The sequence below is a fragment of the Metopolophium dirhodum genome, chromosome 4 (assembly GCF_019925205.1).
Source record: "Metopolophium dirhodum isolate CAU chromosome 4, ASM1992520v1, whole genome shotgun sequence".
In the NCBI taxonomy this organism is placed as follows: Eukaryota; Metazoa; Arthropoda; class Insecta; order Hemiptera; family Aphididae; genus Metopolophium; species Metopolophium dirhodum.
The window spans coordinates 4,016,188-4,029,975 of NC_083563.1; the positions used below are offsets into that span (position 1 = coordinate 4,016,188).

The 13,788-nt window shown below is 26.0% G+C and overlaps 1 protein-coding gene across 2 annotated transcripts; it reads left to right on the forward strand.

Moving 5' to 3' along the window:
• Positions 1 to 311: 311 nt before the first annotated feature.
• On the forward strand, positions 312 to 13,526 carry LOC132942631 (glycerol-3-phosphate acyltransferase 3). 2 transcript variants are annotated; one of them, XM_061011192.1, is made up of 10 exons: positions 312 to 628; positions 726 to 1,257; positions 5,458 to 5,784; positions 5,899 to 6,045; positions 6,657 to 6,791; positions 8,964 to 9,197; positions 9,984 to 10,099; positions 10,654 to 10,795; positions 10,879 to 11,087; positions 12,916 to 13,526. In XM_061011192.1, the coding sequence occupies exons 2-10, from the start codon at positions 1,096 to 1,098 to the stop codon at positions 13,001 to 13,003; spliced, it is 1,560 nt and encodes a 519-aa protein (XP_060867175.1). In that variant the 5' UTR covers positions 312 to 628; positions 726 to 1,095; the 3' UTR covers positions 13,004 to 13,526. The 2 variants fall into 2 exon arrangements, with proteins under 2 accessions (XP_060867175.1, XP_060867174.1); XM_061011191.1 differs by having other exon boundaries at positions 312 to 1,257.
• Positions 13,527 to 13,788: the final 262 nt, after the last annotated feature.

Below are 13,788 nucleotides of genomic sequence, written 5' to 3' on the forward strand. Positions count from 1 at the left end.
TGACCGAGTCAGCGGAACACAGTTAGCATAGAAAAGAGGTTTGTATTATAGGTAGTAGGTACTAATTACTAAATAGTGTAATGTTTGATTAGCTATAGCTTATAGACTATAGTTGTAACTTGTAATAGTTTATCATTTTTGCCGCGCATCCGTCGTGGTGGAGGGGGGGCACCGTGGAATTCGGAACGTGACGTCATCGCCGCTTATTGGCGTATACCGTTTGTCGTCGTCACTCATCGCCGACATACCACATACCTAAATGTTTGGCCGTGCCCACAGACACCGCCGAGGCGCTGATTACCGTTTCGCCATGCTTGCGGTACCACCAGTAAAGCTTACAAGTTACAACTGTATCAGCACACTATAATTTACGGTCGACGACGTTTACGTTGCTCCAATAAATATTAATATATAATAATAATATCGGTAGTTTCAACCGTACATCGGTATATTGTTAATTATATCATAGTTTCTTTTATCTATGGTTACAACAGTCCGTACTCTGTACTCTGTAGCCCCGCACGGCCACGCGCCGCGTATCGTTGCCATTGATAGGTTGCGCTCTTGCGCCATCGTAGTCATCAGTGGTCGTTCCGTTCCACTCGTTCATCGTTGTTCGCCTATCACGGTATCACACCATAATACAATATTATATTAATTTAATAATATAGATAATAATAATACTAACGTCTATTCGTCTCAAACAACATTTTTTTTTTTTTCAGTAACGTTCTTGATTCTTATTTCTTCCTACCTACGGTAATAAATCAAATAACTAATGCACGCCTATCTCCTCTCGAACTGTTGAAGAGCTCTAGTAGGTACGATCACGACTGTTTCTCGCCGTCGTCGTGGATTTGGGGCGTTATCGACGACGTGCCGTTTGACTGTTTCGCTAGAGTAGTTTAGTTCGTATAGGGTGTACATCATTTTAACAAACCACTCAAACTAGGTAGCTCCATGATAATTGTTTATACTCCGATCCGTGGTCACACGGCGTCTTAGCGTTCAGCCAATATTCCTACACAAGTTGACGTTCAAAGCATCGATATGGAATTGTTGAGGTAACAATTTTCCTCTCGGTGAACCATCGCCATGTCCTCTGTGTCCGTCATGGACACATTGTCCTTCACGGTCTTATCCGTGATATTCATCCCGTTTCTCCTTTTCTTTCTCAGCATCGTTCTGTTGGCGTATGTAGGCAAGACGCTAGGATTACAACAGATCTATGTGGATTTCTTAGTTAAAGTATTTGAGGTGAGTACTACTTGATATATTAAATATTTTGTTCACAGTTTATGATACTCAAAATGTATATTATTATTGTTGATATCTATCTTTATACTTTTTGATAAATTACCATCAAATTATGAATTAAGTAATTATTGACTACATTATAATTGTCCCTATATCCCGAGTATATTACAATATTAATATTCTAGTAAAAACTGAATATTAGTACCTTTGTACCTAAATTGTAATTCATTAAAATGAACATTTTCAATTTTACTTGCATGTTACCTAGTCTAAGGTCATTGAAATATTTGGTAATTGAAAAAAAAATACATTAGATAAACACAAGGGGATTTAGTGATGCAATTAAAATGTTTTGGTTATTTCTCCATTTGATTGATTGCACCTCTATCAATAATCTAATAGAGTGATATTTTTTGAGATATTCAAATAGATAGGTAGTTTTTTTAGTTTAATTCTCAATTTTCATTATTAGAAAATATTTTTATTTTTTTTTTAACTGCTTGATAATAGTGCCATTACCTATATTGGTAAATTTGTAATTCAATTCATAAAATAGGTTTGTAAAAGTATATTAACAAATATATAAAGGAATATAATATTATGTGTTAGGTATAACATATCATACTTTTGGTGAAATCATACTTTTAAAATTATGAATATTAAGTAGATAATTAAATTATAGTTATTGAAATGTAGGTACTAATATAAGAATTTCAAAAATTGGAAAAAAAAGGTATACTTAAATACTTTTACTCAAATTTGAAGAATTCTGAATTAATGAGACATTAGTGATTTATGATTTATACTGATACAGTGATACAATATGTAAGTAGGTAGGTGTATAAGAGACACACCTAAAACTAATTACATACTATAAATAGGTACTAAATACTTATATATAATATCTAAACATTAACTTAAATACATTTGAATGTATAAATAAACTTAATTGAAATGATTAAACCTTTATTTTTTTTCACAGTAAAATATAATTTTAATTTGAAATTAAAATTTAATTTAAATAGGTACATGGTAGGCATAATTTTGATCACACCTGAAATTATTTAGGCTGTGCAATGCATTCTACTGCACCCTCATACCCTAAGCATTTTTCAATACTGGTTGTCAGTAGTTTGGTACATTTTCCCAATATTAGGTGACACACACGACTGCCATCCCATCAATCAGATAAAAGTAGTAAATTTTTTAAATTTTTTACCTTTTACCTTAAGTTAAAAATTTGCTCAACTTCATTGGTAAGAAATTAAAATTAAAATCTAAGAAATTTAAAAAAAATATAGGTTACTAGCATAGAATTATTATATTTTTTTTCATACCAATTGAAATTTTAGAATTGTTCAAAGTTTCTCCTAGTCTGCGTTTATGTTTTTATACATACGCCAAGTACACTGAGTACACATGTGATAATAAAAATAGTTGTATAAAACTAAGTACAAACATTTTCTAAATTAAATAAGATTTAAATTGATTTTAAAAAGAAAAGAAAATTTTAAATCTAAAATCTAAAATCTTAAATATTATATTTAATATTTATACGAGTATTTATATGTCATAAAAGTAGTGAATATTGTTTGTTAAAATTTAAATCATTTGATGATATCAAATTTAAAATAATTTATTTTTCATTTGATATTAAAAATAAATACATATTTTATTTTGGTAATAACATTATAAAAGTTTAAAGTACAATATGTCCATGATACATATGAATATTAATACTTAGTTTAGTATTAACTAAAACATTTTCAAAGGTCGTGAAAGGGTAATGTTCTTTAATGATAAATGATAATATATGATATTCTGTGTTTGATAAACAAATAGGTATTTTCATAACTTATCAGTAATATATATATGTTGGTTCATCTCTATTCACTATATTACTTTTCATCTTGCATAACTAAAAAATATGTTACTCAATCTTTTTTGATATTCATACATTATATCATGTAAGACCCAGAAAGCACAAACCTGTTTTTTTAATTTTACTTTTATTTATACCTACTCATATAATATAAGTTGTCTGTCTTTATGTATCTATTGTTATTTATTTATGCGTCCTAACTAACTATACTACTTTATTATTTTCTAGTAACTTTTAATTTAACAATATAAAGTAGATATAGCTATAGAAGTTAATTTTGTTATTTAAGTGTTACTGTAAAATAAAATATTTAAGATAGGTATTATGTTCCATATTTTCCATCATAGGTATTATTTACGGGGTGCCGCCATTGGGTGACTTCTCCCTCCCATCAATCAAACCACATCAAATTTACTTATTGTATAACTTGTAAATACAGATTGTAAATATAAATTTTTGTTCAATAAAAAAAAAGGTATTATTTTTTTTTTTTGGTTTTAATTTTGTAACACTAATTAGTAGGTAGATACTAAATATTAACAATCTTCAATAATTAAGGAAATTATTTAGTATATTTATACAAATAATATGTGGGTACAAATACCTAGGTAATGTAAATATAAAGCAATAAAGTAATGAAATGTATATTGAAAAACATTCTGTATATAATATTATGTTCTATTTTATATTCAGAATTATATACCTTATCTGTATTACTTCCACAACATGCATACTTAAATAGAACAATAAAAAGCCCTTAGTAAAACTAAAAAATTCAGCAAAATGAATATAATCATTGCACTAAACTAGTTTTGAACCTCATTAAGACAAACATTAGTTAATATGATTTGGTTATTTTACTTATTAAAAAATATTTTAAATAATCAATTTATTGAATTTCTCTGTTGCATTTTATTGTTTTAGCTAATATTTTGTTATTTTATGCAATGAAATGCGTTAGGTAGGAAATTAAATAATTGGCTTTTATACAATTTAATTAAACTGCTTAGTTAAAAACTGTTTTTTCTACACATTAATATTTGATAGTTGATATCGATAAATATATTTTTAAAAATGTCTGTTAAATGTATAATAAATAATGTCTATTTTTAAATAAGAAGAAAATTTCATAAATATTAAACTTATTATAACTTTTAATATGATTTTTAATGACCTTGCCAGTTTGTCCTGATAACAAATAACCTTATAATAATATATAAAATTAAATATATATGTAAATATGTATGCATATACATTTTTAAATTATACCTATTAATTGGAATAAAATAATTATACATTTTGTAAAAAAAAATCTATATCATATTTTAGGTTATAGGTTAATAATATTAACTAATAATAATATATATTTTATTGGTAGGTTACTTATAATATATCATTAATATATCCACTTAGAAGAGGTCTGAAATTCCTTGAATTTTGTAGGTAATGCAATTTGAATTCAAATTATCTTTTCACACATTTTATACGATCTTCAAATTATATTCTGCACTATTACTGTAAGGCAGTGTAACATAAAACCTTAGATCATATACTATGGATGTAGCCACAATGTATTATTTTGTTGCTGATATTAGCGATGAGTCTCCGAATTAGGTGATTGATGTGTGCATGTGCGATGCAACTCCTCGCATAATTATCCATAGGTTACTATCACAGAATTATTCTAAATCTTAGTTTGTGGTTAATTATATTATATTACATAGGCATTATACTATTTTTTCAATTTAATATTATATAAAATATAATATGGTGATTTGATAGCAAATTATCCATGGATAAATATGCAAGAAGTTGCGTCGTGCATGCGACTTTGGACACCTAATTCGGTTGCTGATATCGGCAACATTTTTTGTATTAATTTAATATGCTGTGGCCCCATCTAGTATATAATCTAAGCATGCAACAACATTTTAGGCCTCTCACTTAGATTTATTTTTTTATTTTTATTTATGTGTTAGTATACTTATTTAAAATTTTGGGATTTTAATTTATTAAGTTATTTATACTAGTAATTTAAATACCATTTCTAGTACCTACCAATTGTATTCGCATTAAGAAAAATAATACAATTAATGTGTTATAATTCAATGCAAAGTCTCAATACAGGCAGTACCTTTGTTTTTCAGTTCTTGAGACTTTTGTCAGCCTAAAGCTCTTTGTAAAAGATAAAAGACTAACTTTTGTTGAAATTTGTAATATAATAATAGGTATTCTAAAAAAACAATCAACTTTTATGTAGATACATAATATTATATCTTTTATAATTTACATTTATCAACATATTATTTTAATTTTAGTATGGACGAGAAAATCTAGAAAAACAGTCGAAAAAACAAATAAAAAGAGTCGAAGAAACTGATAGTGAAGAAACTGATGATGTTGATGATTTGGATTTAGTGACTGAAATTGACCCGGATACATTAAATGAATCTTCAACACATTTAGAGCCAATAAGCTCAAATGGATCTATCTCTCGAAGTAACTCGACTCATAGTCTATCTAATGGAAATGTTGATAAGAAAATACAGAACGGAGCTCCACCTTTAATAAGCAGACAAGATTTAATACTAGTTCCAGATCCAGATCAAAATTACAATGGCAACAATAATGTTAAAACTGAAGGAGTAAGTTTAAAAAATAATAGTTATATTTTTATATAGAAAATATATTATAATAATTTTATATATTTAATGATATTCAATTGAAGTTAAATTAAATTTATAAATATCCATATTTAGGGTAAACAAATATTACAAAGAACTCGTTCTTTTAATACTTTAAAACGAGAATTTGAACTTGCTGATGTGCTTGATTATGTGAAAACTGGTGTTGAAGCAATTATAGAGGATCAAGTTACTTCACGATTTGAAGCAGAAGAACTTAAGGTAAAAATATCTAATGACATGTGTTATAAATTTATAATAAGTAATATTATAATACGATAGTTAAACTAGTTTAAATAATTAATCTGTTGTATACCTTGTAACAGTAGGCTTGTAAAATATGTTATTTGTGTAAGAACATTTATTTAATTTACTTAATATAAATTATGGTTTTTAAAACAAATTATTTATACTATAACTATATTGATTACAGTTCAATAAATAAAACAATTTTAAATTAGTAATAATATCAGCGGACTGGGGGGAAAAACTGCCCGAGAAAATCACATGTTCAAGCGACCCTAACTTAGTTACAGTCACCTATCACCATCACTCTTAATTTAACAATTTATTTTTCTATATAAAATTCTCTAAAATATTATATTATATTTAATTAAAAAATTCCTAGAAAGTCAAATTAATTTTTTATGAGCGTTTAAAGTTCAAATTTGTACGATATTGGATATTGGATTCACCCCGTACATAAACAATTTTCTTATTTAGTTGTAATTCAAAAACAAAACACAGTACATATATTATTGTTTTCATATACACATAGGTATCTACTATCTGATATATGTGTTAATTACTGATATAAATGTTATTATTTTTAGTCATGGAATTTGTTGACAAGGACAAATAGACATTATGAGTTTATCAATTGGAAAATAACAGTCATTTGGATTATTGGATTTATTGTAAGATATACATTTTTGTTGCCATTACGTGTGTTGATTTGTTTCTTTGGCGTAAGTTTTTATTTTTCATTTATTTATTTTTATTAATTTGTTGACTTATATTATACTTTTGAATTGCAAGGTTTGCTTAGTCTAAAGCTATATGTATCAAGGTTTAATGTCAAAATTAACTCTATCTATTGTATATTATTATTTTATTTTATATAAATAATAATTGTTTTTAATTAGTTATAATTATTAGGTTTGTTTTTTAATGTAGGGTAAAGCTTGCATAAGTTTAAAAGTATAAATATTAATAAATTATTAGGTCAACTGAGCCCGGCTCAGAATTTGATGACAAAAAAGAAAAATGAAAATCTTATTTTTCAATTGACCCAAAAACATTTAAAAATGCTCTCAAAAGTGTAAAATCCATAAAAAATACCAAAATAAATATTTTTTAAATTAATTTTATAAATAAAATGTTAATATTAAATAGTAAAATACATCAAAGTTATTATTTTATCAAAAGCGATTATTCTTGATTTCATGTAACTAGACCTCTCCCGTTTAGATCTGAAATTTATAAATTAAATAAATATTAGTTGTTTAGATTTATATGTTATTGAAACACTTTTTTGAGTAGGAAAGTATCTGTTTAGACATTCCAATAAAAATTAAAGCCATCAACTTCCAAGCTTTATTAATAAGTAATATTGGCGATTTTAATGCTGTACATTATAATTATTAAATATGCATTGTAATTATTATTTAAACAATGGTATTATGTAACACAAAATATAGAGTACTTATTAAAAATTAATGTATAGAAACCTATCAAACGTCTTCTTGTTTCAAAAATGCAATGTATAATTCGATCTACAGGTTATGTTGTTTAGTTTAACAATATGCACTATTTGGTTGACCATAAAGGACGAATCAATACAAAAATCATTGATTAACTCTATATCTCAGTATATTTTTGTATTGTTTCAATATGCCATGACAATGGTCATAAATGTCCATAATCCGCAATGGATTCCAAGACGTAATGGAATCTGTGTAGCCAACCATACATCGCCAATTGATATTCTTATTCTATTTGCTCACAGTTATTATATTTTGGTAATTAGTCAATATATGCATGTTTGCATTATTTGATGAAGATACATAATTTATGAATAAATATAATTTTAACTTTCAAATTATACTGCACAATTTAATTTACCAACAAAAGTAAGGAGTAAGCAATATATTTTTTTTTATCAATAACTGTTTAACTAATTTAGTTTTTTTTATAAATTATAATTTATTTTACTTCCATTTTTATGTGTACATAATTTTTTTATGAAAATTATGAGTCAACTGAATTAATATTTAATTTGAATGTTTTGTTGGGCAACATTTTTAAATTCTTGTTTATACCTTTTTGAGTTTTTGTCATATTGCTTACGACATACTATACACACTGGCAGACCTTTATGAACCTCATATGTATATTACCTACTTTAACTTAAAAGTTATTAATTTCTTCTAATTTCACTCAGTGCATGACATGTAATACACATTTATAAATGAATCTGGTTAATTGTTCACATTTCTTAAAACATTTCTATTACTAAAGTTTTCCAAGTTATAAAAATATTTGATTTACATTAATATTCTACAAATATTTGTTTAATATAATTTGTAGTATTTATGGTACCTTTGGTATAATTAAAATTTCAATATAAGATTCCAGATAACTTATACCCTCTGTGCTTGAATTGGAGAGATGCTTAATATCCCTTCTTTTTTAAAATATATTTTAGTGTACCTCTTTTAATTATATCCCAATCAATAAGAAATTTAAATATTAGGATACACGTTTTTAAAAAATATTTTTGCATCCCCTTATTATTCATTCAAATTCAAGCACTGCATATACTCACAAATCAACTATCAAAATTCAAAATAATAATTTTAATGTTTTATATATTTATTGTACCGTATTGTACATTATAGGTTTTGCCAAACTCAAACCATAATTTAATTCCTAGACTGATATATGTATTTTAGATATTTGGAAATACTTAACTAAAATATAAAAATATATCTTAATAGTTTAAATGAGGAAATTAGATTGTTTATATTATATAGTCTCATGTAAAATGTATATAAATTTTTTGTTTTGGAATAAAATCACCTTTTTATTACCTGACCTTTGTTCAGTTATATGATAATTTTAATATTTTATGTGTATAGGTCATGTGGCTGTGGATTTGTACATTAATTGTTGGTTTTGTGCCTGATAGTATGGGTAAACGTTGGCTGAATCAAAATACATCTATTATGTGTTTTCAAGTTTTATCTGCTTCACTATCTTCAGTCATCACCTATCATAATCGCGAGAACCTACCAAAGCGAGGCATTTGTGTTGCCAATCATACATCTCCAGTTGACGTACTAGTGTTGGCATGCGATAACCCTTATGCTCTGGTGCGTCTTAATAAGTGCACCATCATTATTATCATAATGCAAATATTTAAAAGTAGTTTATCCAAAAACATTATATTTTAAGACGCACCTCTAGAAAACACCATAGATTTAATGATTAAAGTAATACACGTTTAACATATTTTGCTTTGTCTAACAGTCATTTTATTTACAATAGGGTTGTCAATTTGTTAAAAACTATAATCTGGAACACTGCAAAATCCTCCCCCTCGTCCTGTAAAAAAAAGTCACAAGACTGACAGTCTTTACTCTTTAGTCATTTCTCAATAGTCAATAGTCATTACTATTGTTTGTCGTAGAACAAATAAGAAAGAACAAATTATACACCCTATTTTTTTATAGTACCCTACTGGCCTCTATCAGTTATGTTTCATTGATGCTTAAAAATTAGTTTACTATTATTTCAATTAATTTTGATAGAAAAATAATATTTTGTAATACATTTTTTAAAATGTTATTTTATTTATACTCGGTACAAAAATTATTACACAAGACTTAATTTTAGAAACAATTATTTTTTTACATACTTAACGGGAACTGTAAGTATACTAAAATCCAGCAGTGTGTCTTTACAAAATTGAGACGAACGGCAACCCTGGCTTACAAATATATTAATTTATCTATCTATACTACACTACATATGTAACATTACATTTCTACAAACTAAATTTAAAATTTATATTTTGGATAAACTATAATTACCTTCCAATAATAAAACTAAAACTATAAAATATTAGTCAAATCACTTTTACATTATATTTATATTAGATTGGCCAGCGACACGGAGGGTTTTTAGGAATCCTTCAAAGAGCATTAGCCAGAGCTTCTCCTCATTTATGGTTTGAACGATCTGAAGCCAAAGATAGAGAAATTGTTGCAATGAGGTGAATATATTTTATTGTGAAATTTAATTACTAATTTTGAATGTTATTTATATTGCTACAGCATAATGACTATGCTATCAATAAACTATTGATTATCTTTACTTACACCTTCTGCACAAAACAACACATGTACAATTAATTTTAAAAAAGTGTTTTGGTCGGCCCAGTGGTTCAATCTTAAACTGAATGGAGTATAGTAGATTTTGATTGAACCTCGTCATTGTAATAGATATTTGTGTTAAATTTGAATTCAATGTTAAATCATTGTACAATATGAAACATGATTCTAAGCGAAGACTGCATGTCAGTCTCTATGGGCATTTTATGGTGTATTTATATTATTGTTGGTCATTTATTTTTCTATTAGTAGTGTACAGAATGTTGAACTAATTTTTCCGAAAACATTGCCTATATTTTGTTATTAACTTATAAGTCAATACCACGTACTGTAGAATATTGTGAATAAGTTTGTGGTATAAAAAGGTTAAAATAAGTCTAAATATTTTGAAAATTTCATTGTCTTAATATTAAATGATTATTTATATATTTTTCAGACTACGAGAACATGTATCCAATCCAATTAATCCACCAATATTAGTATTTCCTGAAGGAACGTGCATCAACAACACATCTGTTATGCAGTTCAAAAAAGGAAGTTTTGAAGTTGGCAGTGTTATATACCCTGTAGCTATTAAGGTTGGTTACATTTTTTGAAGTTGATTTATCACTTATAAAATGTTAACAATAATTTACAAAATGTTGTACTTGTGTGGTTTTAGTATGATCCAAGGTTTGGAGATGCATTTTGGAATAGTAGTAAATATTCAATGATTCAACATCTTTATTTAATGATGACATCTTGGGCAATTGTTTGTGATGTGTGGTACTTGCCTCCAATGTACCAAAATGAAAATGAATCAGGTGCCGATTTTGCAAATCGAGTAAAACGAGTAATTGCTGATCAAGGTGGTCTTGTTGATCTAGTATGGTAAGACAATTCTATAATATCTATCAAGAATCAATTATTACATATTAAATAAATTTGGTACTCTAGTAACAGTATTTTGTGGTTAAAATTAGAACTCAAAAATCTGAGCAATTTTGGTAATATAATGTTAAAAATAATGGGTATTTAGCTAGCCTTGGATATTATGGTTCTAATATTTAGCGGAAAGGGGGCCCTTAACAAATATTTAATTAGTCCCTACAATAACTCATATCTAGGGAATGGATTTTATTATAATAAAAAAATCAAAACATGTACTTATTTTTATTGAAATATATAAAAAAAAATCTAATTATTAAAACAATGTGAAACTACATGTTGTCTAAGATTTAAAAATGTAAATTGGCGGCGATTTGGTCGTAAAATGTTTTTGTATTGACTGAATGAACGTTCCACATCGACTGACGTAATGATAGCATACTTTATATTAACTATATCAAGTGGTGTAAGTTCGACATCCAATAATTCAGTTGGATTTGGTCGTTGGAGTGTATCTCTAATTATTTTTTAAATTTTTCAGTCCTTGATTTTTTTCTATCACATTTTTACATTTCAAATTTTGAGTTTCCAGTTGTTTTATAGTACAAATCAAAAAACCAAAATTAGCAGAAATGTATGTTAAATTATTATTTTCCATCAAATTATTTGCTTTATCGATAGCGGTGGCAGTTTCAGTATTTAGATTTGAAATTATATTTTTAACTATCACTTCCTTATTTTATATTTTTATCATCCGGCATTACCAAGATCAACAATACTTGAAATAGTTCTAATGTATATAGTGGCATGCCGCGTGCCGGAAATAAGTACCAAGATAAATGCCAAAATTACTAATCTTGTTAATTTAGTTGAAGCAGATAATGTTTAGTCACCGAAAATTAATGAAAAAATCAAAAATTACAAAAATATGTAAAGTAAATTTGGGTTTATTTTAATTAAAATGATCTTAATCGTACACATTTGTTATCAGATTAAAAATATCTCATTTCAATAAAAATATGTATTTACAATAAAATCCGTTCCTTACTCATATCTATAGTTGTGTGAGGACAAAGTCCTCATGGATCACATTGATGTTGAGTTAGCCCCCCTCTTGAAATTGTATTGGATTTCCGCCTATGTTTCTGATTCTAATTTGTGTACCTAATAAAAATCAATTATCATAATATTTAACGTAATATGGTTTAACAAATTTTTTTTCTAATCTAAAATCATCGTTATTTAGATATAATATTATACTGTATTTTGTTAGGACATGGAAATATTAATATGGAATTGTAGTTTGCTATAAATTGTGATAAATTCAAGTTTGCTTTTTTCTTTATTAGAAGAGTTAGTTTTATATAAACATTTTAATAAGTATTAAAAATTGTTACAAATTAATATTCAATCAAAAATATTAGGTATTTAATACAAAATGTTAAAAAAACAAAACTAAACATAATTTTAAATCAAATCCCGACACTTGGGTCGAAATATTTGTTGTACTTGTACTGTCACTTGAAAATTAGTTTTTGATTACCTAGACTCAAGAGATATTTTATGTGCAATATCCTACGAAAAAATATTTCTTAATTAACCTTTAACTTTAATTTACACTTTTAAAAATTAGTGCACTTATAATCGTTATGTTATTTTGTGTTTGAGATGTAATTTTAAAAAGATTTTTGCAAATTATTTTATGCAATTATTATAATTTAGTGTTTTAAAATCAAAGATGATATTATATAGATTATATAATATTGTCCATGTTTAAAATAACTTAATGTAATTATCTCTGATATTAATTATCTAAATAAAATATTTTCAGGGATGGTCAACTTAAACGTAACAAACCGAAAACAGAATGGAAAGAAAGACAACAGGAAGAATTCAGTAAACGATTAAAAGTTGAATAGCAAAATTTTATATAATTTTTTGAAAATTACATATTGGTTATATAACAACGCAAAATGGGATTGCTTAAATATGTCATGACAAAAATGGAATGACTCAATCCATTAGAACAAAAACTAGTCGTACATTAAATCACCATTTTATTTTTTTGTTTAATATTCATTTTAGGTTTAAATAATAAAGTAGATATTAAATGAACTATAAATTATTCAATTAAGTAAACATTTTGTAAACCATAACATTGATTTTGGTGGCACTGGATTTCCGTCTGTGATTTAAGTAAGCCTTTGAATAAGAATTTTTAATTATTGAAAATGTTCATCATTTGGATGTTATTAATGTTGAATTTAATATTTAAATTTATTTGTTGAAGCCGGTTCCAATTACATCTTTCTTTATTTATAAATGTTGCTTTAAATTATCCAACATATTTACTTCGATATTTATGTTAATCATATGATTAATTAAGTTAGTTCCTTATTAGTTCGTTTTTATGAATTATTAAATTATACATACCTAAACATACACCAATTTATTTTTTATTTAAATTTATTTTGGTATATTATTTTGTTTCAAATGAAATTGTTGTATATATTGTTTTGTAATTATATATTGATTCAAAAACTTGAAATTTACACAATGTAATAATAGTACTAATAATAAAACAAAACTTTTTTGTTAATATGTACAATGTGCAACTATATATTATTTTTATTTAAGATATATTTTCAATAAATAATAATTTAAATTATAACTATGCTAAAAACTGAAATAAGTTACAATTTTT

What these genes read in the sequence shown, in the direction of transcription:
- LOC132942631 (XM_061011191.1), top strand. Translation starts at nt 1,096, where the DNA reads ATGTCCTCTGTGTCCGTCATGGACACATTGTCCTTCACGGTCTTATCC. An exon ending in TCTTAGTTAAAGTATTTGAG is followed by an intron (nt 1,258 to 5,457) that starts GTGAGTACTACT and finishes TTTTAATTTTAG; the next exon opens with TATGGACGAGAAAATCTAGA. An exon ending in TATACCCTGTAGCTATTAAG is followed by an intron (nt 10,796 to 10,878) that starts GTTGGTTACATT and finishes GTGTGGTTTTAG; the next exon opens with TATGATCCAAGGTTTGGAGA.